The 25,543-nt window shown below is 44.9% G+C and overlaps 1 protein-coding gene across 6 annotated transcripts in view; it reads right to left on the bottom strand.

The window, feature by feature from the left end:
- Positions 1–25,543, bottom strand: part of herc1 (HECT and RLD domain containing E3 ubiquitin protein ligase family member 1) — a 242,837-nt gene that overhangs the window by 67,783 nt on the left and 149,511 nt on the right. For 2 of the 6 annotated variants that reach the window (XM_078430008.1, XM_078430011.1), the window contains exons 38-46: positions 23,771–24,567; positions 19,895–20,093; positions 18,425–18,585; positions 15,596–15,712; positions 12,505–12,736; positions 8,525–8,712; positions 6,699–6,919; positions 3,092–3,360; positions 751–803 (exon numbers count right to left, since the gene is read on the bottom strand). In XM_078430008.1, coding sequence (XP_078286134.1) covers positions 751–803; positions 3,092–3,360; positions 6,699–6,919; positions 8,525–8,712; positions 12,505–12,736; positions 15,596–15,712; positions 18,425–18,585; positions 19,895–20,093; positions 23,771–24,567 — 2,237 coding nt within the window. The remainder of the gene's footprint in view (positions 1–750; positions 804–3,091; positions 3,361–6,698; positions 6,920–8,524; positions 8,713–12,504; positions 12,737–15,595; positions 15,713–18,424; positions 18,586–19,894; positions 20,094–23,770; positions 24,568–25,543) is intronic. The other 4 variants (XM_078430009.1, XM_078430012.1, XM_078430013.1 and 1 more) reach the window with 4 other exon arrangements.

Genomic DNA, 25,543 nt, shown 5'->3' with positions numbered 1-25,543 from the left:
GTGGCACAGTGGGAATACCAGGACACAGTAGTACCACCAACATTCACTCACATGACTTGGGGAAAATCAGGAATGAGACACTTTTCATCCTCAAATGAAACTAAAAATACTAAAGTATCGTAATCTGCATAATGTATTTGGTTATATCCATCAATTTAAATGAATGAGTTCTAAACAAAAATAGAAAATGTTGAGCAGGGAAGACAGTCTCTGGTGAAAGGTTGATGACGTTTCAGCTGGATTTAAGTTAGTTAGTTAGTTTATTTGTCATTCCACTCCTTACAGATCATGCAACGAATGGGACGAAACAGAGTGCCTCCTGGGGCCACAGTGCCATACAGATGCAGAACATATAGACAGAGGATGACAGTGCAGTACAATACGATACAGTACAGTACAATTAGACAGTGCAACACAATAGACAATAGGTGCAGGAGGAGGCCATTCGGCCCTTCGAGCCAGCACCACCATTCAATGTGATCATGGCTGATCATTCTCAATCAGTACCCCGTTCCTACCTTCTCCCCATACCCCCTGACTCCGCTATCCTCAAGAGCTCTATCTAGCTCTCTCTTGAACGCATTCAGAGAATTGGCCTCCACTGCCTTCTGAGGCAGAGAATCCCACAGATTTACAACTCTCTGACTGAAAACGTTTTTCCGCATCTCCATTCTAAATGGCCTACCCCTTATTCTTAAACTGTGGCCCCTGGTTCTGGATACAATACAAAATTGATCAGTGATTGATTACCTTCATAGATGCTCTCTTGCTTGCCTATCAGATCAGGTGCCTGGCCTTTGTATCTGTAAAACAAACCCGAAATCATCAGACAAAATATATCTGACCAACTATTTCAATGTCGTTGTGGGTGGAGTTGTGGAAAGGTGATCAGCTTTTGGTGGTGCCTCAAGGGTCAGGGGGTGTTTGGCTGGAGATTGTGATGGGGAAGGGGGAGTGGAGGGCTGTCGGGTGGGGGAATGGTAGTGAAAGTAGGCAGGTGTTGTTGTAGGTCCCCAAGGGAAAGTTGTCACAACAGTCAATGAGGATTCCCAGCTCAGGGCTCCAGGAACGGACTACTTCCATTGCAGTAATAAAGAAGGTGGCCTCAAAACATCATGACAGGCCTCCAGTATCCAGAGGTCACACATGCTTAAACCAACATCATGGAAGCAGCCTCCAGGTGTGGTCTACACTCTGTTGTTGTCACAATGCAAGTCTGGGTACGGAACGAAAACACAGACATCGAGGAACTTGGGCAGTACGGTGGCGTTGCGGTAGAGTTACTGCCTCACAGCGCCAGAGACACGGGATCAATCCTGACTACGGGTGCTATCTGTATGAAGGTTGCACATTCTCCCCATGACCTGCATGGGTTTTCTCCGAGATCTTTGGTTTCATTCCACACTCCAAAGACGTGCAGGTTTGTAGGTTAATTGGCTTGGTATAAATGTGAAAAATGTAAAAATGTTCCTTAGTGTTAATGTGCGGGGATCACTGGCCTGTGTGGACTCAGGACAACACAGAAGAGCTAAACTAAACTTGCAGCAATTTCATTACTCTCCTGTATAATTCATCTTTGATTGAAATTGGAGGTATTTATTCACAAAATGCTGGAGTAACTCAGCAGGTCAGGCAGCATCTCAAGGAGAGAAGGAATGGGTGACATTTCGGGTCGAGACCCTTCTTCAGTCACCCATTCCTTCTCTCCTGAGATGCTGCCTGACCTGCTGAGTTACTCCAGCATTTTGTGAATAAATACCTTCGATTTGTACTAGCATCTGCAGTTATTTTCTTATACTTTGATTGAAATTGAATCAGTGCACATAATACTTACTGCATAGGGTTAAGGAGGATTAAGGAGGAAATGAGTAACTGGTTCTCCATCCAGAAGGTGCTAATTAGTCTATTACACTAATTTTAAGTGTAGATCCAAGTACCTTTACAAAACAGCTGTGACCTGTTGGCTTCAGCAACGTTAACTATGTGGACGATTCTTGATATTTCAAGAGGGAAATGTGGCCATCTTACCCACGCCCGGTCTGCAAGTGGCTCCAGACTCAAACCACTGTGGGTGACTCTTTTCTATCGTGAAGTCTCCTTGCAAGGTTAGTTAAGGATGGAAAATAAATATTGGCCAAACCAACGAAGCCCATATCCTTGTGAACAAATTCAGAAATATAAATCTTTGGATTTATTAGTGCATCGGCTTGAGATTTATGGGTATCAACATTTAAAAATAGAGTGGTGAGAATTTTCAAAGAGAAATATATTAAATACTAAAACATTTCTCCATATAACTTACACCCTTCAGGTAGCCAGCAAAAAATAATTATAAAGTTAAAGGAGCCAATTTTCATAGAAACATAGAAAAAGGTGCAGGAGGAGGCCATTTGGCCCTTCGAGTGACTTACTTAACGCAAACTGACCAATAATCCTCTCAGTTGATTATAATTGTAAAATATATAGCTAAAGTGAAACATGCAAAGAATAAAACATAGAAACATGGCAAACAGGTGCAAGAGGAGGCCATTTGGACCTTCGAGCCAGCATCGCCATTCATTGTGATCATGGCTGATCATCCACAATCAGTAATCCGTGCCTGCCTTCTCCCCATATCCCTTGATTCCACTAGCCCCTAGAGCTCTATCTAACTCTCTTTTCACACAGCAAGTGGTGAATCTGTGGAATTCTCTGCCACAGAAGGTAGTTGAGGCCAGTTCATTGGCTATATTTAAGAGGGAGTTAGATGTGGCCCTTGTGGCTAAAGGGATCAGGGTGTATGGAGAGAAGGCAGGTACAGGATACTGAGTTGGATGATCAGCCATGATCATATTGAATGGCGGTGCAGGCTCGAAGGGCCGAATGGCCTACTCCTGCACCTATTTTCTATGTTTCTTTTAAATTCACCCAATTAACTGGCCTGCACTGCCTTCTGTGGCAGAGAATTCCACAAATTCACAACTCTCTGGGTGAAAAAGTTTCTTCTCATGGAATTCATGGAAAAATGTTAGAAACATTCCTTGGAATTTTTAAGGAGGTGGATTATGTGACGACCTTTTACTTGAAAGCACTTCCATTGATCTTCCCTTACCTTTCCGAAACTGGGACCTTGGTCTTGCTCTTTGTAGCAAGGTACTTGTCTCTACAGCTGTTGCACAAGAGATAATACGGATTGCCGCTCCCACACTCTCCACCGAACCACCCATCAACGTAAGACCCATTGCTCCGGTAGCCCTGCCGATTGGCACTGCGCCCACAGCCGGGGTGGTTCTTCTTCATGTGATGGTTAAACTGCGTTACATTGGCGTCGCAAAGTTCACAGATGACCAATTCGTCCCGCTCGTCAGACTCACAAACATGCTGCAGATAGACAAAGGGCCGTGTTGAGCAGAAATTCACAAAGAAATTCTACAATTTGATTTCTAAAAGTAATCAAAAGCATTTTTTAATGTGTGGCAATCAAAGGCAAAATGTTAGTATTATTTCAGAAAGAGATGATCCTGCGAGGATTCTTCATTTTTTGAATGATACATGCTCCATGTGTTGGACTGATTTGAAGAAAACTAGAGATTGGGTGCTGTGTGGCTGCAGGTGTTCCCCTACACCCGTTACACACAGATCAATGATGAAGCTAAAGGGATCTGGCAGGCAATTTGTAAATGCACAAGTCCTAGATTAATGCAGAATGAGAGGAAACAGTGGTTTGTGGAAAATGCAAGTAATTGAGTAATGCATTATTTATATTCTGTAACCAGCATGAATGTGCTGCACTGGGGGACCACTGCAGCCACTGGCACTGAGAGCTGCTAGTACTGAGTCAGATGGAATAGGAGCAACCAGCTGAAGGTGTTAGAACATAGTGAAGGTTGTTTTGAATGGAGCCTAGGCCATTATTGAGAACGAAACAGTGGAATAAGGAAGAATAAACATCCCCTTTTGTATCAATTCTGCAGCCTGACTGTATTGTAGAATGCTCTCAGCTACCTACCCAGCTGCCCTTTCTTTGCCCAATGTCTTCCTATTTCTTGCTATATTGGAACAAATGTCACGATTCTGAAAATTACTTCTTAAGACAAAGTAACAAGAGTTCTATAAACCTGTTCCCATCTGCTGCAAGTGATGACAGATAAGCCCCAAGGAACAGGCGTCGGCTCTCGTAAAACTGGGAAGCAATTGAGAACCACAATAAATCAGAACACCAACATCAAAAATGGGTGATTAACATTGAACCTTCAGTTTGCTAACTGTGGACCAAAATTAAAGCCATTAAGAACAAGGCAACAGGTTCAAAGACACTCAATGGTGGATGAATGTATTGATGGAACACCAAGTTTATGTCTCTATCTAATATGAATGTCACCTTATTTGTGGCCAGCAGGATAGCATGTGATTGCTTCATGCCTGCCATCTCAAACATATTGGCTATTTTTGGCTCACACCGTCAAATTTGCTGCTATGCTTCCTACATTACAACAATGACTGAACTATAAAAGTGATTATTTGCCCGACAAGCCCTGGGGGAAATCATGAAGTGTGTCATACAAGTGGAAGTTTGTTTCAATGAAGGACCTGGCTTATCTCAGCATCGTTTAGTACCAAAGGTATTTGACACCATCATTTTGAAATCATAGAGTTTACAGCTACAGGAAACTAGAGGTGGTGGGTGAATTCGTCTGAGATTCATGGCATTGCTAATGTAGACTTTATTGCTCTCATCCAACGTTACTGAAGAAGCATTTTTGTCAGGTAGCATTTCGATTTTAGGAAATGAGAAAATCCTGGTTTCAAAGAAACTGCATATTTAACTCAGACTAGAGTTGATGACGAGAATAGATTTCTTTGCTTAATGCAAACTGACCAATAATCTTCTCAGTTGAGAGGGAAACTGTTATTGTAAAATATACAGCTGAAGAGAAACATGCAAAGAATAAAACATAGAAAATAGGTGAGCCAGCACCTCCATTCATTGTGATCATGGCTGATCATCCACACTCAGTAACCTGTGCCTGCCTTCTCCCCACATCCCTTGATTCTGCTAGCCTCTAGAGCTCTATCTAACTCTTTTAAATTCATCCAGTGAATTGGCCTCCACTGCCCTCTGTGACAGAATTCCACAAATTCACGACTCTCCGGGTGAAAACGTTTTTTCTCACCTCAGTTTTAAATGGCCTCCCCTTTATTCTAAGACTGTGGCCCCTGGTTCTGGACTCACCCAACATTGGGTACATTTTTCCTGCATCCAGCTTGTCCAGTCCTTTTATAATTTTATATGTCTCTATAAGATCCCCTCTCATCCTTCTAAACTCCAGTGAATACAAGCCTAGTCTTTCCAATCTTTCTTCATATGACATTTCAACCTTTACGTAAAACTACAACTCAGGAAGGTGGGGTTAAAGCACCAGCCAAGTCAGGCTCATTATGGCTTCAATTGCAGCTTTTTTAATATATTTCAGGAAAAAGCAACAATTTTTGTGCAAGGGGATGTCTAATGTTGAGAGGCAGAAGGTTACATAGCTTTCACGTGGGCAGTGTAATTCTTTAGCCCCAAATTTCCTTTGAACTCCATCTGTTCCTCTGCTGTTTTAAGATATTGATAACTGTAGATATAGTGGGATTCTCACTGCGCCTTTAGCAAGGTTACAGCCCAAAAGCTCATTTGGGCCACTAAGGTGGCGCAGCAGTAGAGTTGCTGCCTTACAGCGCCAGGGACATGGGTTATCATATCATATATATACAGCCGGAAACAGGCCTTTTCGGCCCTCCAAGTCCGTGCCGCCCAGCGATCCCCGTACATTAACACTATCCTACACCCCACTAGGGACAATTTTTACATTTACCCAGCCAATTAACCTACATACCTGTACGTCTTTGGAGTGTGGGAGGAAACCGAAGATCTCGGAGAAAACCCACGCAGGTCACGGGGAGAACGTACAAACTCCTTACAGTGCAGCACCCGTAGTCAGGATCGAACCTGAGTCTCCGGCGCTGCATTCGCTGTAAAGCAGCAACTCTACCGCTGCGCTGCCGTTGTTCGATCCTAACAACGGGTGCTGTCTGTACGGAGTTTGCAGGTTCTCCCTGTGACCGCGTGGGTTTTCTCCGGGAGCTCCGGTTCCCTCCCACACTCCAAAGACGTGCACATTTGTAGGTTAATTGGCTTTGGTAGAAATCGTCTCTGGTATGTAGAATAGTGCTAGTGTACAGGGATCATGGGGTGACGCTGGTCAGTGGGCCGAAGGGCCTGTTTCTGTGCTGTATCTCTACACTAAACTAAATTCTGGGCTTAAGGCCTTTTGATGTTTTTCCCCAAGAACAAATCATGCGTCTCAATTCTAGAAGGCAGTGGAGGCCAATTCACTGGATGTTTTCAAGAGAGAGTTAGATACAACTCTTCGGGCTAAAGGAATCAAGGGATATGGGGGAAAAAGCAGGAATGGGGTACCGAATTTGGACGATCAGCCATGATCATATTGAATGGTGGTGCTGGTTCGAAGGGCCGAATGGCCTACTCATGCACCTATTTTTCTACGTTTCTAATATGTTTTCCACCGATATTATCTTTCCAGAGTTAAGATTGTTTTCTCCAATTTTTAACAACATGATCAACAAGGGTTAAAGTTACTCCACACAGTCAAAGCAATTGTGAAGCACAAGCTCGAAGCAAGTAAGCAAAAGCAGCAGAGGCTGCAGCCACACACCCATGTCGGCCAGTCCAATACCTCTGGAATCCACATTCCCAATATATCACTATCGCTCGCAAAGTCCTGACCAAACATGGCTTCCATTGCTTCATCGTCTAGGTCAATCTCCAATTCCTCATCAAGGCTGAAGTCATAGAGGGCACCTGGATCTTGTGGCACTGACGTCCCCTCTCGCCGGCTTTGATTTCGATGAGCCTGAACTGAACGATACAGACCTGCTGCAATTGTAAAATAAATGCTTTATCAAATTATTAAACACATTTTTAAAAAAAGAAATATTTCAGTTATATTTTCATCTTTTGCAGAAGTTACATAAAAGAGTAATCCTTTTTAAAGACCATTGAAAAATGGTGTTAAAATAGATTAATTGACTTAAATATGTCAACAGAGTAAACTGCAATGAAGCAAGGTTAATTAGTATAAGAAAATAACTGCAGATGCTGGTACAAATCGAAGGTATTTATTCACAAAATGCTGGAGTAACTCAGCAGGTCAGGCAGCATCTCGGGAGAGAAGGAATGGGTGACGTTTCGGGTCGAGACCAAGAAGGGTCTCGACCCGAAACGTCACCCACTCCTTCTCTCCCGAGATGCTGCCTGACCTGCTGAGTTACTCCAGCATTTTGTGAATAAATACCTTCAAGGTTAATTAGTAATCACAGTACGAGAACGCGGAACAGTGCAGCACAGGAACTGGCCCTTTGACTCACTATGTCTGTGATGGCAGATTAAACTAATCTCCTCTGTCTGCACGTGACTCAAATCCCTCCATTCCCTACAAACCCAGTGCCTATCTAAAAGCCTCTTAAATGCCACTATCGTATCTGCCTCCACTACACGTGTCAGCGCGTCCAACCACCCCGTGTAAAATAATACGTCTCGCACACCTACTTTAGGGTTAGGAAAAGGGGACGTACAATGAGATCTGGGTGTCCTAGTGCATCATTTACTGAAAGGAAGCATGCAGGTACAGCAGGCAGTGAAGAAAGCCAATGGAATGTTGGCCTTCATAACAAGAGGAGTTGAGTATAGGAGCAAAGAGGTCCTTCTGCAGTTGTACAGGGCCCTAGTGAGACCGCACCTGGAGTACTGTGTGCAGTTTTGGTCTCCAAATTTGAGGAAGGATATTCTTGTTATTGAGGGCGTGCAGCGTAGGTTTACTAGGTTAATTCCCGGAATGGCGGGGTTGTCATATGTTAAAAGACTGGAGCGACTAGGCTTGTATACACTGGAATTTAGAAGGATGAGAGGGGATCTTATCGAAACATATAAGATTATTAAGGGATTGGACACGTTAGAGGCAGGAAACATGTTCCCAATGTTGGGGGAGTCCAGAACCAGGGGCCACAGTTTAAGAATAAGGGGTAGGCCATTTAGAACGGAGATGAGGAAAAACTTTTTCAGTCAGAGTGTTGTGAATCTGTGGGATTTTCTGCCTCAGAAGGCAGTGGAGGCCAATTCTCTGAATGCATTCAAGAGAGAGCTAGATAGAGCTCTTAAGGATAGCGGAGTCAGGGGGTATGGGGAGAAGGCAGGAACGGGCTACTGATTGTGAATGATGAGCCATGATCACATTGAATGGTAGTGCTGGCTCGAAGGGCCGAATGGCCTACTCCTGCACCTGTTGTCTATTGTCTATTTAAACTTTGCCCTTCTCACCTTAAAATGATACCTTCTAGTCCTTGAGATTTCCACCCCGAGAAAAGGTTTTGACTGTCTACCCTCTCGATGCCTCTCATAATGTTCTACACTTCTATCAGGTCCCTCCTCAATCTGCTACTACCCAGCCTTCAAAGCGTCATTTTTTAACTGAAAATGAAACACCTTCTCCATTCAGTTGAAGCCACAGATGGTCTTGAGTTTTCTGTGTAGGAATACTTGAATCACCTGCACGTGCCAACAGTGTCCGGGCTGCCAACTCAAACTTTTGCCTCCTAGTGACAGTGGAACGGCTTCGGGAAGAAGGTACACTGGCCGTTGACCCGTTCTCCTCTTGATCCAGTCCATCGGGGCTGCAAACACATTTTTATTAAAACAGGGAACATTTTAAAAGCTGATTTTTAACAGACAAACAGCACTGGCGTCATTGTAAGGTTAAGCCGCGTTTGTTTTAAGAAAAAAAAGGATAAATTAGAAATTCCGAACACAATGAGATCTTGATCAACTTGGCAGGGGACGAGGAATGGCAGATGGAGTTGAATTCAGATAAGTGGGAGTTGTTACATTTTGGTAGGGCAAACTAGGGCAGAACTTGCACAGTAAATAGCAGGATCTCAGGGAGTATTGTAGAACATAGGCCTAGGGTACAGATGCTCAGCTCAATGTTGGTGACACAGGTGGACAGGGGTGATGTAGAAGGTGTTTCTCGCACTTACATTGATCTGTCAGGGTACCGGGTGCAGGATTTAGGACACAATATTACAGCTGTGCAGGATGATGTTAAGTCCACATTTGGAGTACTGTGTACAATTCTGGTTGCTCTACTCCAGAAAGGAAATCATCAAACTGGAAAAAGTGCAAAGAAATTGAGGATGTATTCAGGTCTGGAAAGTATGAGCTAGAAGGAGGCGGCTGGGATTGCTTTCCTTGGATCACAAGTCTGAGAGATGACCTTGGAGAGATATAAAATCATGAAGGGCACAGATACAGTGAAACACCACACACCTTTTCCCAGGATAGGAAAATCTAAAACTAGAGGGAGTAGGTTTTAGGTGGCAGGGGAAATGTTTCAAAGGGACCTGAGGATAATTTATATTCAACATTGAAGCTGGTGCGTACATGGAACGAACTGGCAGAGGAATTGGAATAGACAGGTACAACGACGACATTAAAGACATTGAGACAGGTACATGTTTAGACAGAAATGGTCAGGCGAGTGGGACTAGCATGGTTAGGTACAGGTGAGTTGGGCAGAAAGCTTGCTTCTGTGCTGTAAAGATCCAACTCTAAAAATCAATACACTTAAGGATTCGGGATGCCTCTAAAAAAAATAACCACAAACGATTTGATACATTGCTATCTTAGAAAAGTTATATTAAATGTAGAAAGACTAAAAAACGCAGGAAATAATGAATCACCATGCTCCGAACTGGCATATAAGTTATGTTAAATTATGGAACGTTAAATTGAAAGAAATATGAACAATGCTGCAATCATAATTAACATGCATGGGACAATAAAGAGCCGGGCTCTGTTGTGGACCCAGGTGTATTGTGGGTCATTGCGAGCAGGACATTGGAGAAGCTGTAAGTTGTTTTAAGCCAGATTGCCACAATGAGATGTTTAGCAGCTTCAAAGAAGGTTTTAGCAGGGATTGATAGCAACACGTTTGTCAGCGTTTTAAAGGCGCTTACAAGCAGTTTATTTTTGTTAGCCTGGGCAAAGAGTTGATAACAGCTTATTTTATGACCTTCTCAGCCCGAGTGGAAAGTCGATAACAATTTGTTATTCAGTCAAGCATGAATTAAAAGATCTTGGCAAAGTATGGTCTTCAGCCCCAGGTCCACAGCTGCATAATTAAGAGACAAAAAACAGAGGTCAACCAAGGATTGACTGCCTAGGTGTCAGAATATTACAGAGGATATCAATATTTCAGTCAACGAACATCTCTCTCATCCACCCCTTCAAATTCAGTTGCAGGAGACAGATTCAGGACAGGAAGGAGGTATTATGGAAGTTGCAAATGTACACCAACACCAGTTCTTTGATCCGTTCTGATTTGGCAACGTTTCTGAGAAGAGTTGAGTGATTTGCTAAGAGCAACTGCCTTAATAAATGAAGAAACTGGTTCTAAATCTTTCTCTCCTCAAGTTAGTTTTCCAACTTCAATCAGCAATGGGCCAACAGAAGTTAAAGATTATTTTCTTTAAAAATCTTTTTTTTTTAAATAAAAGGTATTGTCGAATATTTTCTCAGTGCGCACTGGTAAGGCCTTCAATACACCTATCTACTTGTTCGATAGACTCGCCACTGATATACGAGCTGTTTTATTTTGTGTCTGTGCCTGTCTGAGTAAAGGGGACAGGTATAGCACAACATTTCTTCCTACAATATGAACACAAATGGAAACTTGTAACCAACATACTTAACTATTTGCCACTATTCCTATCATGACAGAGACAGGACTTTGAGTGGGATCCATAAATACCCTGTTGTGGTGAAGTGATATACAAATGCAAGCCTTTTCTATTTTAAGTTGTATTTGATTCTCAAGTTGGCAGGAAGGCGATTGTGGTTTACAGAATAAATATTCCTATCCTTCCCAGTTCACAAGCAGTGTTGTGATGGCCATTTATATGTGTTTCTGAGCGAAAAGGTGGCACAAAGGTGCAGTATTTTCAGCGAATTTAGACGACACAAAATGTTGGTGTAACTCAGCCGATCAGATAGCTTCTGTGGAGAAAAAGTGATGTTGTGAGTCGGAACCCTTCTTTCGACTCCACAGTGGGGGAGCAATGGGAGAGGGTGTTGCAGGACTCCCTGAGAGAGGAGGAGAACGTGTTCAAATTAGGCATACCTCAAGGGGACTTCACAGTGGAGCAGACAGAATGTGTAGAAAGGAACTGCAGATGCTGGTTTACACTGAGGATGGACACGAAATGCTGGAGTAACTCGGGGTGGGGTGGGGTGGGGGGGGGGGGGGAGATCAGGCACAAATTGCTGGAGGAACTCAGCGGGTCAGCCAGCATCTCCGGAGAAAAAGAATAGGTGCATTTCGGGTCCGAACCCTTTTTCAGACGGCCGACCCAAAACGTCACCAATTCTTTTTCTCCAGAGATGCTGCCTGACCCACTGAGTTCCTCCAGCATTTTGTGTCTTTTTCTGGTATAAACCAGCAGCTGCAGTTCCTTCTTACTCAGGAGTCTCAGCGACCTTGTCCCTACTGCTCTGGAGTTGGTGGGCATGTGATAGAGAACAGGTCACTGGAAAGCTTCAAAGAACGAGATGCTCTGAGAAAAAACATTACTCAATAGGCTGAATATCTTCCTCTATTATGAACAACATTCAACCTTATCTTAGAAAATGAAACTCCCCAAGACCATATTTGTGTATGTTACATGGTAGGCATGGGAAGGGTCTGTTTCCATGCTGTATCTCTAAACTAAACAAGATGTAACCTTTAACTTCCAAAGACACAACAAACCAAGCTAATAACATACAAAGATACAATGAACAGTCTCACTGCCACCACACCTCCCAACAGGTTGCTGTCCAAGCCCTTCCTCAAACCACAATTAAAGTAGAATTGAGGTGGTTAGGTGAAACGTAACATTTTGAACTCTATATCTATTCATTTTGGGAAGATAAGGTACATTAGAATTTCCCATTTGCTAAAGGTACAATGGAACTGCGACTGCAGATGAAACAATAAACAAACTACAGGAGGAATGTGTAGGAAAAAAAACTGCAGATGCTGGTTTAAATCGAAGGTAGACACAAAATGCTGGAGTAACTCAGCAGGTCAGGCAGCATCTCGGGAGAGAAGGAATGGGTGACGTTTCAGGTCGAGAACTGTCTTCAGGAATGGGCGACGTTTCGGGTCTCGATCCGAAACGATGCCCATTCCTTCTCTCCTGAGATGCTGCCTGACCCACTGAGTTACTCCAGCATTTTGTGTCTAACTACTGGAGGAAGTCAGCTACGTGAGCAGCATCTGTAGAGGGACAAGATCTGTCGACATTTCGCGTCAGGACCCTCCACAGAAGCTTCTCGACCCGCTAAGCTCCTTCATCAGTTTGTTTTTCACTCTGTAACATCTTTAAATGGAGCAGATAAATCATAAGAGGTGGCGGTCACCAACTCACCCCTCACTGAAACCTTCCTCCGCCTCAGTGGCATCATCAGCAGCAGGTATTTCAGGTGACTGCAGGAGGCCTTGGTCTCGGGCCTTGTCCCCATTGCCCGAGGCAGTTGCCCCGTAGCATGAATCTGCAGGGACCGTCGGCTGTGGCTCATCATCCTCCTCCGTGCCTGGGTGCTCGATCATCCACATGGCCAACACAGTGATGTTCTGGGCATCTGCCTCTCCTCTAGCCCCTTGTACAGGTACACAAACACAAAACCATTCAGTCAACTCACACCGTGGACAACTGTTCCCCCTCAATGTAAGAAGGGAGGCGCTTGCTATTCCCACCTCCCACATTGAAAGTAATAATCGAAGGACGGGATGGTGGTGGGTGTATGGAACAAGCTGTCAGAGGAAGTAACTGATGTAGGCACTTCTATAAACTAAAACTCTCGTTTGTTTGTTTGTTTGTTCCTGAACTACAGCCAAAACGGTACACGATAGCGCGACAATTTTAGGCCCACCTTACTCACCGTTGTCCCTTTGATGCTAATGGAAGAAGTTTCGTTGAAATCGGTGTTATATTTTTAAAGTTATTTTAAAGTTTAAATCTATCTCCTAGGGAGGGAGGGAGGGAGGGGATGGAGGTAAGGGGGGTGGAGGTAAGGGGGTGGGAGTCAGATAAGGGGGGTTGAGGTGGATGGAGTGAGGGAGAGGGGGGGAGGAGGGAGTGGATGGAAAGGGGAGGTGGTGAGGAGGGAGTGGATGGAAAGGGGAGGTGGTGAGGAGGGTGGAGGGGGAGGGAGAAAGGAGGGTGAGGAGGGAGGGGGAAGAGGGGAGGGGAGGGGGAGAGGGGAGGGGGAGAGGGAGAGGGGAGGGGGGAGAGGGGATGGGAGGGGGAGAGGGGAGGGGAGAGGGAGAGGGGGGAGGGGGAGAGGGGAGGGGGAGAGGGGAGGGGGAGCAGGGAGAGAGGGGGAGAGGGGAGGGGAGGGGAGGGGGAGAGGGGGAGAGGGGAGGGGGGAGAGGGGAGGGGAGGGGGAGAGGGGAGGGGGAGAGGGAGAGAGATGGAGGGGGGAAGGAGAGGGTGCTGCACCAATGCAGGAGAGGTTTGGGCCCAACTTGGTCTAGTAACATTTTAAAGACTCTTGGACAGGTACATGGATAGGAAGAGGGTTATAGACTAGCCGCTTGCAAATGGAACTAACTTAGATGGGGCAGCTTGGTTGGTATGGAGAAATTGAGCCAAAGGGCCTGTTTCCTTGTTGTATGACCTGATAGAAAGTAAAACAAAGTCCTGATCATCTGGAGTGATATTCACCATAGTGCACACATCACAGGCAGGGATGTCTCAGCACAATATCCCCATGGAAAACAATCCTGCACTGAATATGGAAAATATATTTCAAAGTCATGATATTTGCGCCCCCATTATTTGAAGCCCTTGCTTTTCTTGTTGGTAGACGGGTCCTGTTTGTGTACAAAATCATGAGAGGAATAGATCGGGTCAACGCAGAGACTCTTGCCCAGAGTAGGGGAATCAAGAAACACAGGATATAGATATAAGGTGAGGGGGAAAGATTTAATAGGAACCTGAGGAGGTACTTTTTTTTTTTACACAAAGTGTGGTGGGTGTATGGAACGAGCTGCTGGAGGAGATGGTTGAGACAGCTACGATTGTAACGTTTAAGAAACATTTAGATTGGTACTTGGATAGGATAGTTTAGAGGGATATGGGCCAAATGCAGACAGGTAGGACCTGTGCAGATGGGACATGTTTGCCAGTGTGAGCAAGTTGGGCTGAAGGGCCTGTAAGACTGTGACTTTACAGGGTCAGGGGCTGCTATCAGAGTAGCCAAGCTGTGTAACTATAGTAGTAGGCAGACTGAAGGTTTAGGGTGCTGGATAGAGCATCTTAAAGTGGATGGCATCAAACCTCCAGGCAAGTGGTGCTTCCAGCACAGATGGAGGTAAAGCTTTGGGTGTCTGGAGGCAAGTCACTAGCTACCGGAAACCCTGCCTCCAACCTGCTCATGCAGCCACAATATTTGTTTTGTTGGAGATGGTCATTGCTTGACACTTTTACAGCAAAACTGTTCATTGCCCTTAATGGAGCGTGCCCTTCCAGGTCTAGGCTTTGTTTCATGCAGCCATGCATTGCTTCATTTGCTGAGGAGTTGCGCATGGAATTGAACATTGTGCAATCAGCAGCAAACATCCTCACTTTTGATGGAAGAAGCAGACGGAGCCTCGACTGGGCCGAGGCCACTGCCCTGCAGTGATATCCTGGGCTGTGATCAATGATCAACAACCCCACCATTTCATCTAAGAGCAACCATCAGCTTGTTTACCTGTTCCCTCCATTTTCAATGGGGATCTTTGGTCCCATGCTCGGTCAAGTGTTGCCTTGATGTCCATCCCCCCCCAACCTCTGGAATTCAATGATTTGGTCACAAGGTCACAAGCCTCGAATTCCAAACTGGGCATTGTCATAGAGCCATGCAGCAAGGAAACAGGCCGTTCGGCCCAACTTGCCCACGCCGACCAACATACCCCATCTACAATAGTCCCACTTGCCCAGGCTTAGCCCAAAACTCTCTAATCCCGTCCGATCCATGCACCTGTCCAATTGCCTCTTAAATATCAGGATAATACCTGCCTCAACTACCTCCTCTGGCAGCTCGCTCCATATACTCACCATTCTTTGTGTAAAATAGTTACCGCTCAGGTTCCTATTGAATCTTTCCCCCCTTAGCTTAAACCTATGTCCTCTGGTTCTCAATTCCCCATCATTGTTGAGGACCTTATTGGAAAGTGATTCTTGACAGCACTTTTGATGACATCTTGTTGGTAACTGAGAGTGAGTTAGATGGAGAATATTGATTGGGCTGATTGTAATGACAGTGATGAAACAAATGAGCCGAGGTACTCATTTGTGTACACATAAATAATACAGGGTTTAGGAATTTGTCGAGTAGCATCTCATTTGAGGATCTAGATCAATTATCTAATAAATGGTATCTCAACATTTCTTCTCTTCCACGAGTTTGATCTATCACAGAGGAAAGGAAATAAGCCAGTAATGCGCTTTCCACTTGTAAACGTAGACTTACCTGTGGCTTCCATGGCTTTTGTAATCTGCCTGAGAGAAAAACCCATTTCCAAAAGAGGAACGGCAATGGGTGGTGGTGGTGGTGAAGTTGAAAGTCTGCTACTCGGATCAGATGAAGCTAATAAAATAAGGAGCATTTAATTAGCTGCTGACACTTTACAATTACACTGCCAGTCTCTGCAGTAGTTTGTAACATTGATTCGACGGCTTTGAGGACCGTTAATTGCTTTCACACATTTTGTTCCAATGTCACGGCTCTTGATATTTTGAAGTCAGATCTTCAGCTGTCAATAGACAATAGGTGCAGGAGGAGGCCATTCGGCCCTTCGAGCCAGCATCGCCATTCAATGTGATCATTCTCAATCAGTACCCCGTTCCTGCCTTCTCCCCATACCCCCTGACTCCGCTATCCTTAAGAGCTCTATCCAGCTCTCTCTTGAATGCATTCAGAGAATTGGCCTCCACTGCTTTCTGAGGCAGAGAATTCCACAGATTCACAACTCTCTGACTGAAAAAGCTTTTCCTCATCTCCGTTCTAAATGGCCTACCCCTTATTCTTAAACTGTGGCCCCTTGTTCTGGACTCCCCCAACATTGGGAACATGTTTCCTGCCTCTAACGTGTCCAACCCCTTAATAATCTTATACGTTTCGATAAGACACAAAAATAAATTGTGCAATGCATCCTCTTCCAAATACTGTCAAAGAACAATTGAACTGGCTGGTGGAATCAAGGGATACGGGGAGAAGTTGGGCATAGGTTACTGATTGTGGATGATCAGCCATGATCACAATGAATGGCGGTGCTGACTCGAAGGGCCGAATGGCCTCCTCCTGCACCTATTGTCTATGTTTCTATGTTTCTAACTCATTTTTTCCCCTCCATTTTCCCTCTCACTTTTTTGGCATTGAAAATAATCTGGTCAATTTTTTTATTTAGAATGACAAAGTTACAGAAATGGTTTCCTAAAAATAATCAAACTGCTGTTAACAGCAGTAACAATCATTATTAAAATGTCACCTACACAAAGTGGTGCTCATTTGAATACAGAATACACTTAGAGGCGAATCTAAACTAATGAAACAGCATGCTTATAGGTTTATTCAGAATTATTTCACGCAAGATATTTTCTCTAAAGCCTATCAATTTTCCAGTAACTTCATTATGAAACCCAGCTTTGATTAACTGAATTAATACTAAACAATAACATTTCATGGAAAGTTAAATTTCAATATCTCCCCATGCAAAACTTATGTCAATTAGGCAGATATTGGACAGGATTAACAGGTTCAGCAAACCTGTTAATAAAGTATAAATTCAATACTTTAATGGCTAAATTCGTTGAATACAATTCAACTGGTTTAAGTATGAAAATATTTTGAGCATTCAAAATATGTGTAAACTTACTTTCATCACCATCAGACCAAGATGCAGTACAGAACGTCACAGGAGATCCTACAACCCTGTGGCTATCAAACTGTACACCCTTCTGTCATGGAGTAGACTGACCCCCCCACCCCACCCCTCCCACTCCCCAATCTTTGCACATCCCCAATCTTTCCTTTCCTTGATCGGCATGGATTCAGTGGGTCAAAAGGCCTTTTTTTCATGTCGTACCTTTCAATCAATCGCACACAGAAAGGATTGAGAGCACTATCGCAAAGCTGGACATCAGGGAATACTCAATCCTGGAGCCAGCAGAAAGGAGGAAGGAATATAAACTTCTCCAAAAGCTATAAAATAAACCAGCTTTGAACTAACACAATACTTTGTGATTTTAAGGTTACCACATAATGAATGATCATAGAAACATAGAAAATAGGTGCAGGAGGAGGCCATTTGGCCCTTCGAGCCAGCATGTTCATTGTGATCATCCACAATCAGTAACCTGTGCCTGCCTTCTCCCCATATCCTTTGATTCCACTAGCCCCTAGAGCTCTATCTAACTCTCTTTAAAATTTATCCAGTGATTTGGCCTCCGTTGCCTTCTGTGGCAGAGAATTCCACAAATTCACAACTCTCTGGGTGGAAAAGTTTCTTCTCACTTCAGTTTTAAATGGCCTCCCCCTTATTCTTAGACTGTGTGGCCCTTGCTTCTGGACTCCCCCAACATTGGGAACATTTTTCCTGCATCTAGCTTTTATAATTTTATACGTCTCTATAAGATCTCCTCTCATCCTTCGAAACTCCAGTGAATACAAGCCCAGCCTTTCCAATCTTTCCCCATATGACAGTCCCGCCGTCCCAGGGATTAACCTCGTGAACCTACGCTGCACTGCCCCAATAGCAAGGAGATCCTTCTTCAAATTAGGAGACCAAAACTGCACACTGTACTCCAGATGTGGTCTCATCAGGGCCATATACAACTGCAGAAGGACCTCTTTGCTCCTATATTCAAATCTTCTCGTTATGAAAGCCAACATTCCATTCCTTTTATAGCAAGGCAACTCGCGCACAATGCTTCAAGAGTCGAGTGTTTTATTGGCATATATCCCAGATGGAACAATGAAATTCTTACTTGCAGCAGCACAACAGAAAATGTAAACAGAGTGCACTGCAAACAATATAATAAACAAGATAAAAAGTTCAGAGTGTGTGTATATATGCTAATGGCTCATAACAGAGCACCATCAGAATACTCTTCTTATTTAAAGCAGCCTGGAATTATGTCTCAAGATAATGGAGCAAATTAACAGATTTGGGAAATGCTTGGTCCAAATTGATCAATGGTGTGTATTCTCAATGAAATGAAAATTTAGGATGAACGGCTGAAGAAGGAAAACCAGCAAAGCCGGGCCTTATCCCAGTAGCACATTCATTGCTTTCAGTACCTGTTCGGTTTGTTGGTCGGGTCAGCTGCGAGTCTGGTGACGTGAGGCTTTGACGTCTACCCACCTCTTCCGTAGGCGAGGTTGGCAAGGAAGACACGGGTGGAGTTTGCGCCCGTCGAGTGGGCACCAATGTGGTCGTTGGGTAACTGGAGAACATTTGGCTGGCAGAGACAATATTACGGATTACTTTCTCCAACAAAAAATCTATTAGACCAATAACATCAACAATGAAATTACTCAAAATATTACAGGTATGCACTAGACGAGAGTAATCCTTTTGCACCCCTCCCATCTCCATCTTTACAACAACATGAAAGCCGGACACACAGACCTTCAGTGTGTAGGAAGGAACTGCAGATGCTGGTTTACACCAAAGATAGACACAAAATGCTGGAGTAACTCAGCGGGTCAGGCAGCATCTCGAGATTACTCCAGCATTTTGTGCCTACCTTCGATTTTAACCAGCATCTGCAGTTTTCTTTCTACACATTGTTGCTTGTAATATATATAGGATGAAAATATGGCCGATTTGTTCGTAAGTCTGCAGACAACATGAAAATTGGTAGAGTCGTAGATAGAAAAGAAGTTTGGAAGTTAGCTGGGCAGTGATGAAGCTGAAGCTGGAACGTTAGGCAGAGAAGTGGCAGATGGAATCGAATCAGAGAATCAGAATGCACTTTGGACAGTCAAATTCTGGTAGGACATGGAGAGTAAACGACACAGACCCTTCAGGCACTGATGTACAGAGATACTTTGGGGTCCAAGTCCACAACTCCCAAAAAATGTTGATGCAAGTGGATGGAGTAATGAAGGAAATACTTCATGAACCTTCAGAGGTTGGGGCATTAAGAATAAGAGTTGGGACGTCACGTTAGAGCAGCACAAAACATCGGTTACGCTCTATTTGGAGTTCAGGTCCACCACCAATTTTCTGGCAACTGGTGGTCCAACACCTCCTTTGATGCGGACAAAATACTTGAGCGGACTTGAAATCCCCCCCCGAAAATGTTGCATTAAGACCGGGTGAGGTGGCCGGTCTCGACCTCATCGGGATTTCTGCGCCGATCGGCAGGTTGAATTTGCCTCCTGCAACCGGGGCTCTGGAAGTCTGGCCCAGCCGGAGCCGGCAGATCCGTTCCCATAGTTGACGTCCGAGGTCGGCTCTGCGGGCCGGTATCTCAGCCCCCTTCTGTTACCGCTCGACTCCTCTCGGAGGCCATGACTTTTGCTGGCCTGGCAAAACAGATAATGCTATGGTGCCGGAAAAACAGCGGTGGATCTGTGTTGTATACAAATACAATGTCTGAAAGTCATTTGGAAAGGTGCATAGATAAGGCCCAGAGTGATATGGACCCAAGGCTGGCCAATGGGATTAATGTGGATAAACATCACAGTCAGCATGGGTGAGGTGGGATAAGCTGGCCTATTGCTCTGCGTACCATCCCACTATTCTAGTACAAAAGCACATACCGTAAAAGGCTGAGTGGCATTACACTTGGTGATTCTGAGGCAGGCACAGTTTCTGTATCAGTGACAGGGGTGGTAGCAGTGGTGGTGTCTTCAAGAGAACTGCTCATGAAGGAGGTGGTGCTGGAGGCAGACGGGCTGGTGGTGACGGGAGTTTGAGCCTGCACAGCCGTGTCCATTTCCTCAGGCTGCTGGGAGACATCTGGCGGGAATACACAAGAGCAATACACTGATAAACCACAACGAGCACTACCGATCAGATTTACTTTGTAATATCCATATCTCTGCAAATAAAGTATAATCCAGGTGGCAGCCTAGCCATTGGTCTGTCTGTTTTTTCGTCTTTTTTGTTATTTTTAGTGTGTTTTAAAAGTATGTGTTAATGTTCTCTGGTTTGTTTTATGTGGGGGGTGGGGGAGGAGGTCGGGGGAGGTGCGATTGTTTTCCGGATGGTATCTCTGGACACTCATGGAGCTGGCGGCCTTGCTCGAGACCAACTTTGAGCCCCGCCCCGGGGAAGTTGACTTACCATCAGAGCCTGCGATCCACGCTCCAACTGCGGCCTGCGGATTTCACCATCGAGGAGCTCGCAGTCTCGGGAGGAGACCGATGTCGGGAAGCTCCAGTCGCAGATGGTTTTGACCAGTCCCGACCCGGGGTAGATCGCCTGGCGTGGGGGAAGCTGAGACTCCACCCCCACCCAGATGCAGGAGCTTGATCACCCCGACGCGGAGGGCCCAAAAACCGCCGGCTATGGGAGTCAAGATCATCCCGTCAACGGAAAGCACGAGGCCCTCCCACCGTGGGAGGACAAAGAACGGAAGAGATTGAACTTTTTTTGCGCATTCCATCATAGTGAGGAATGTGGAGGAGTCACTGTGGTGGATGTTCATGTTAAAATGTATTCTGTGTGTTCTGTTGCTTTTTATTGGTATGACTGTATGGCAAAAAAAATCCTCGTATGTTGCAAAACATACTTGGCTAATAAAGTATGAATATGAATATGATAATTACTGACTAAACAACTAGGATACAATCTGGGATGGGAGCACATGGAATCCATCTTGAAAATCATTAAATTAAATTGAAATTAAAAATCAGTCCTCAATGAACATCATTTCCCCGGCTTCCAGGATCTTCTACTTAACTACAATATTCACAGTGACGTTTACTCTAGTTTAGAGATGCAGGGCAGAAACAGGCCTTTGGCCCACCAAGTCTGCACCGACCAGCGATCCCCACACACTAATACATACAAGGTCAAGGTTTCAAGGTCAGTTTATTGTCACATGTACAGTGAAATTTGAGTTGCCATACTAGGGCCAATTTCCAATTTTTACCATAGCCAATAAATCTACAAACCTGTATGTCTTTGGAGGAAACTGGAGCACCCGGGGAAAACCCACGTGGTCACAGGGAGAACGTACAAATTCCGTGCAGACAACACCCGTAGTCAGTATAAGACAATAACTGCAGATGCTGGTACAAATCAAAGGTATTTATTCGCAAAATGCTGGAGTAACTCAGCAGGTCAGGCAGCATCTCAGGAGAGAAGGAATGGGTTTTATTTCAGGTCGAGACCCTTCTTCAGACTGATGTTAGGGGGGCGGGACAAAGGAAGGATATAGGTGGACACAGGAAGATAGAGGGTGATCTGGGAAGGAGGAGGGGAAGAGAGGGACAGAGGAACTATCTAAAGTTGGAGAAGTCGATGACCACTGGGCTGCAAGCTGCCCAGGCGAAATATGAGGTGCTGTTCCTCCAATTTCCGGTGGGCCTCACTATGGCACTGGAGGAGGCCCATGACAGAAAGGTCAGACTGGGAATGGGAGGGGGAGTTGAAGTGCTCGGCCACCGGGAGACTTGTTTGGCTAACGTGGACCGAGCGCAGGTGTTGAGCGAAGCGATCGTCGAGCCTGCGCTTGGTTTTGCCGATGTAAATAAGTTGACATCTGGAGCAGCGGATGCAATAGATGAGGTTGGAGGAGGTGCAGGTGAACCTCTGTCTCACCTGGAAAGACTGTTTGGGTCCTTGGATGGAGTTGAGGGGGAGGTAAAGGGACAGGTGTTGCATCTCGTGCGGTTGCAGGGGAAAGTGCCCGGGGATGGGGTGGTTTGGGTAGGGAGGGACGAGTGGACCTGGGAGTTACGGAGGACCCGTAGTCAGGATCGAATCCCGGTCGCAGGCGCTGTGAGGCAACAACTCTACCATTGATCATAATTTGTCACATTTGATCATAGTAATTCGAGCTTTGAAAATCAGGCAGTTTGCTAATGGATCATAGATAAGACACAAAATGCTGGAGTAACTCAGCGGGTCAGGCAGCATCTCTGGAAAGAAGGAATGGGTGACGTTTTGGGTCGAGACCCTTCTTCAGACCCGAAACTTCACCCATTCCTTCTCTCCAGAGATGCTGCCTGATCCAGCATTTTGTGTCTACCTTCGATTTAAACTAGCACTAGTTCTTTCCTGCTAATGGATTGTGTTATATTACTTACACCGAGATGAACAAAAACTGCGGCGCACAACAGAACATAGGCATTTATAGTTGGGATAGTTTTCTCTGGGCATATTGAATATTGAGCAGGTTTTCCTACTTTAAATTCTCATTAGCCTCACCATTCTACTGGACCCTTCTACTGTTTTTGATATTATTGACCGCACCCTCATCCAGATGGGAGGGACTGCATTCATCTGATCGGTGGAAAGGCTGTAGAAGAGATTCACCAGGATGTTTCCTTGGCTGGCGTGGTAGGAAGAGGCTGAATAGGTTGCGACTTTTACTTTTGGAGATAGGTGGCTGAGGGGTGACCTTTTTAAGGTGTTCAAGATCATGAAGGGCATGGATAGAGTGAACACACAGCCTTTTTACCAGGGCAGAGGATTCTAAATAGAAGTTAGTCCGTATCTGGAACATGCGGCAAAAGGAAACTATAGAAACAGGTGCAATTACAACTTTGTTTAGTTTAGTTTCGAGATACAGCGCGGAAACAGGCCCTTCAGCCCACTGGGTCCACACCGACAGTCCGCTCCAATCACCAATCCCTGCACATTAACACTATCCTACATATACTAGGGACAATTTTACATTTATACCAAGCCATTTAAGTCTTTGGAGTGTGGGAGGAAACCGAAGATCTCGGAGAAAACCCACACGTTCACGGGGAGAACGTACAAACTCCGTACAGACAGCACCCGTAGTCGGGATCGAACCCGGGACTCTGGCGCTGTAAGTGCTGTAAGGCGGCAACTCTACCGCCGCGCCACTGTGCCGCCCTTTAAAAGACATTTGGATAAATGTGTGGACATTTATATGTCCTCTCAGGGTTCAGAGGAATATGGGCCAAGTGCAGGGAAGTGGGACTAGCCCAGAATGCTAACTTGGTCAAGGACAAGGTTTGCCGAAGAGTGTATGTTTGCGCTGTGCATGATCAGTCATGATCTTATTCAGGGGTTCCCAACCTTTCTCGTCCCATTTACCCCTGGCAACGTTTTGAAAGTAAATTTACCCCCGCCCAATTTTGTTCAGTAATTTGAGTTCACACTTCTACCGTAATAAGGCAACCGACAAAGGGGAAATTTTAAAATACTGTTTATAACATTATTATTTTGTTCAAATTTACCCTCTTGGGTAGGCGAAATGTACCCCCTGGGGGTAGATTTACCCCAGGTTGGGAACCCTTGATCTTATTGAATGTGGAGCAGAATCAAGGGTGGCCTTTTACTGGTCCCCTTTCTAGCATTCTTACTTTACTTTCATGCACGTGTATGGAGTCACACATTAATTAATCAGCGGGCATTTAGAACAGAATGACATTCATTCGCGATCTACTAAACGTCTGATCGGCTGACTGGATACACATTAAAAGTAACTATACCTTGCTTAGCTTTCCCACCACAGTGCTCGTCCAGCAGGGAGCTCACAATCAGTTTGTAAATCACGGCCTGCGCACGCTCCAGATCAGACAGCCCCAAAGCTCGCTTAATTGGCGATCGCATGACGGCCCGCTTCACCATGTGGCGCATCAGGAACTGGAGCGCAGATCTCATCTCCACGTCGTCCTGAATAACCGGGGAGCTAGCACAGTCCGAGTTGTGGCTGTTCTCAGTTAAAACCTTGGGGATGAGCAGCAGCTCTGCATACTTACTGCAGCTCAGCAGTGCACTCAGTGTCTTCATAGCACCAAGATACAGGTAAGACAAGTGAACGGCTCGGATTTCTGACTGAACTAAGTCGTGATTTCTGAGCAAGTGCTCGTGCAGTTTTCGTTTTCCCTCGAGAAAATGCTGATGAGAATCTAGACTGAGATGTACAGAGTCCATAGTGCAAGTTGAAATATCATTTTCTGATCGAGAACTGGAAGCACCACATTGCATAAAACCCTTGGTATCCTCAGATGATTGAGTTATTGCTCGCTGGTCAATGGCTTCTTTAGTAGAGTCGGCCTCGGGTTTCTGCTCCACGTCTGCTTTCTCTTCAGATTCGTGCCGGTGTTTTTTCTCGTGTCTTCTCGCACTCTGCTTGGCTCCATCTTCGTGGATGCCAGTCAGATACATGAGATCCAGCAGCAGCGAGGCAGTCAACCCACGGAAACGCGACACATCGAACGGCAGTGGATCGCAGGGCTCCAGGTTGTAGAGTGGCGTGTCACTGGGTGACCAAGAAGTTGGGAAGCTTTAATCAGATTCAGAATGACACAGGAAGAAGCGAGTGAGGGATAGACAAGAGGAATACACACAAGACTATGTTGTTATAGAAGCATACAGATGCAGAAAGGCATGACATTTATGAGCAGTATGGAAAGAAATCACTACATTTACTTCTTAAAGAGAGGAGTCAAAGAAAATGCAGCTTCCTAATCTTTTAAACCAAGCCCAATTTTGGGGAATATGGATGCCAAACTTAAAAGTCCATTAATTAAGGAACAATGCTAGAAACAACTAGCAGTGAATTTAAAATGATTACTAGAATACAGCAATTAAATATGGGCAATTATCAAATATTTATCAGCCTTAAATATACATACCAAACTCAAAATTCCACAATGTATTACAAATATACAGATGGAGTCTTTAGATCCCAGCAAAGGGGGAAGCAAAGTGGCATTTGATTCCAACATCTGGAGGTCAAGGAAGCAGCTTTATCCACCAACTAAAGTTCTTGCATTTTTGTTACATATGAAATCGACCCCGCCTCAACTATGTCAAGTAGTGGGTTTCAATTGAGTTAGCAAATGGAAAGGGGGACATTCATTCTGCACGGTCTGTGTACAGGTGACCTGCATGTTACTGGTGGGGGAAGCTGTGTTGTACTCCCAGGAAACAGTGCGTATCGTGCGTGACCTTCTCTCACAGGACGCCATCCCACCACATGCCGGAAATAATACATCCTTGCCTTTATTTATTTACTTCCCTTTTGCGCATCAATTCTGCAAGAGCTCATTTTATTCCATATGTTTGGGAAATGATTTGGGAATTCTGTAAGGGCGAGTTCCCATGATCTGAACAGCTGGAAGCCGAGGGGGAGGTCTCCAATAATGGGTTTTGTCAGTGGAGAATCTCGAGTACATTTGAATGAATAACAGTCCCCACCAATACCACCAAAAGTATTATGCGCAGCAGTCTCATGTCCTGCTGTTTATTCACAAAAT

This window comes from Rhinoraja longicauda, chromosome 38 (assembly GCF_053455715.1).
Source record: "Rhinoraja longicauda isolate Sanriku21f chromosome 38, sRhiLon1.1, whole genome shotgun sequence".
Lineage (NCBI taxonomy): Eukaryota > Metazoa > Chordata > Chondrichthyes > Rajiformes > Arhynchobatidae > Rhinoraja > Rhinoraja longicauda.
This window is presented reverse-complemented; position numbering and strand designations above follow the sequence as displayed.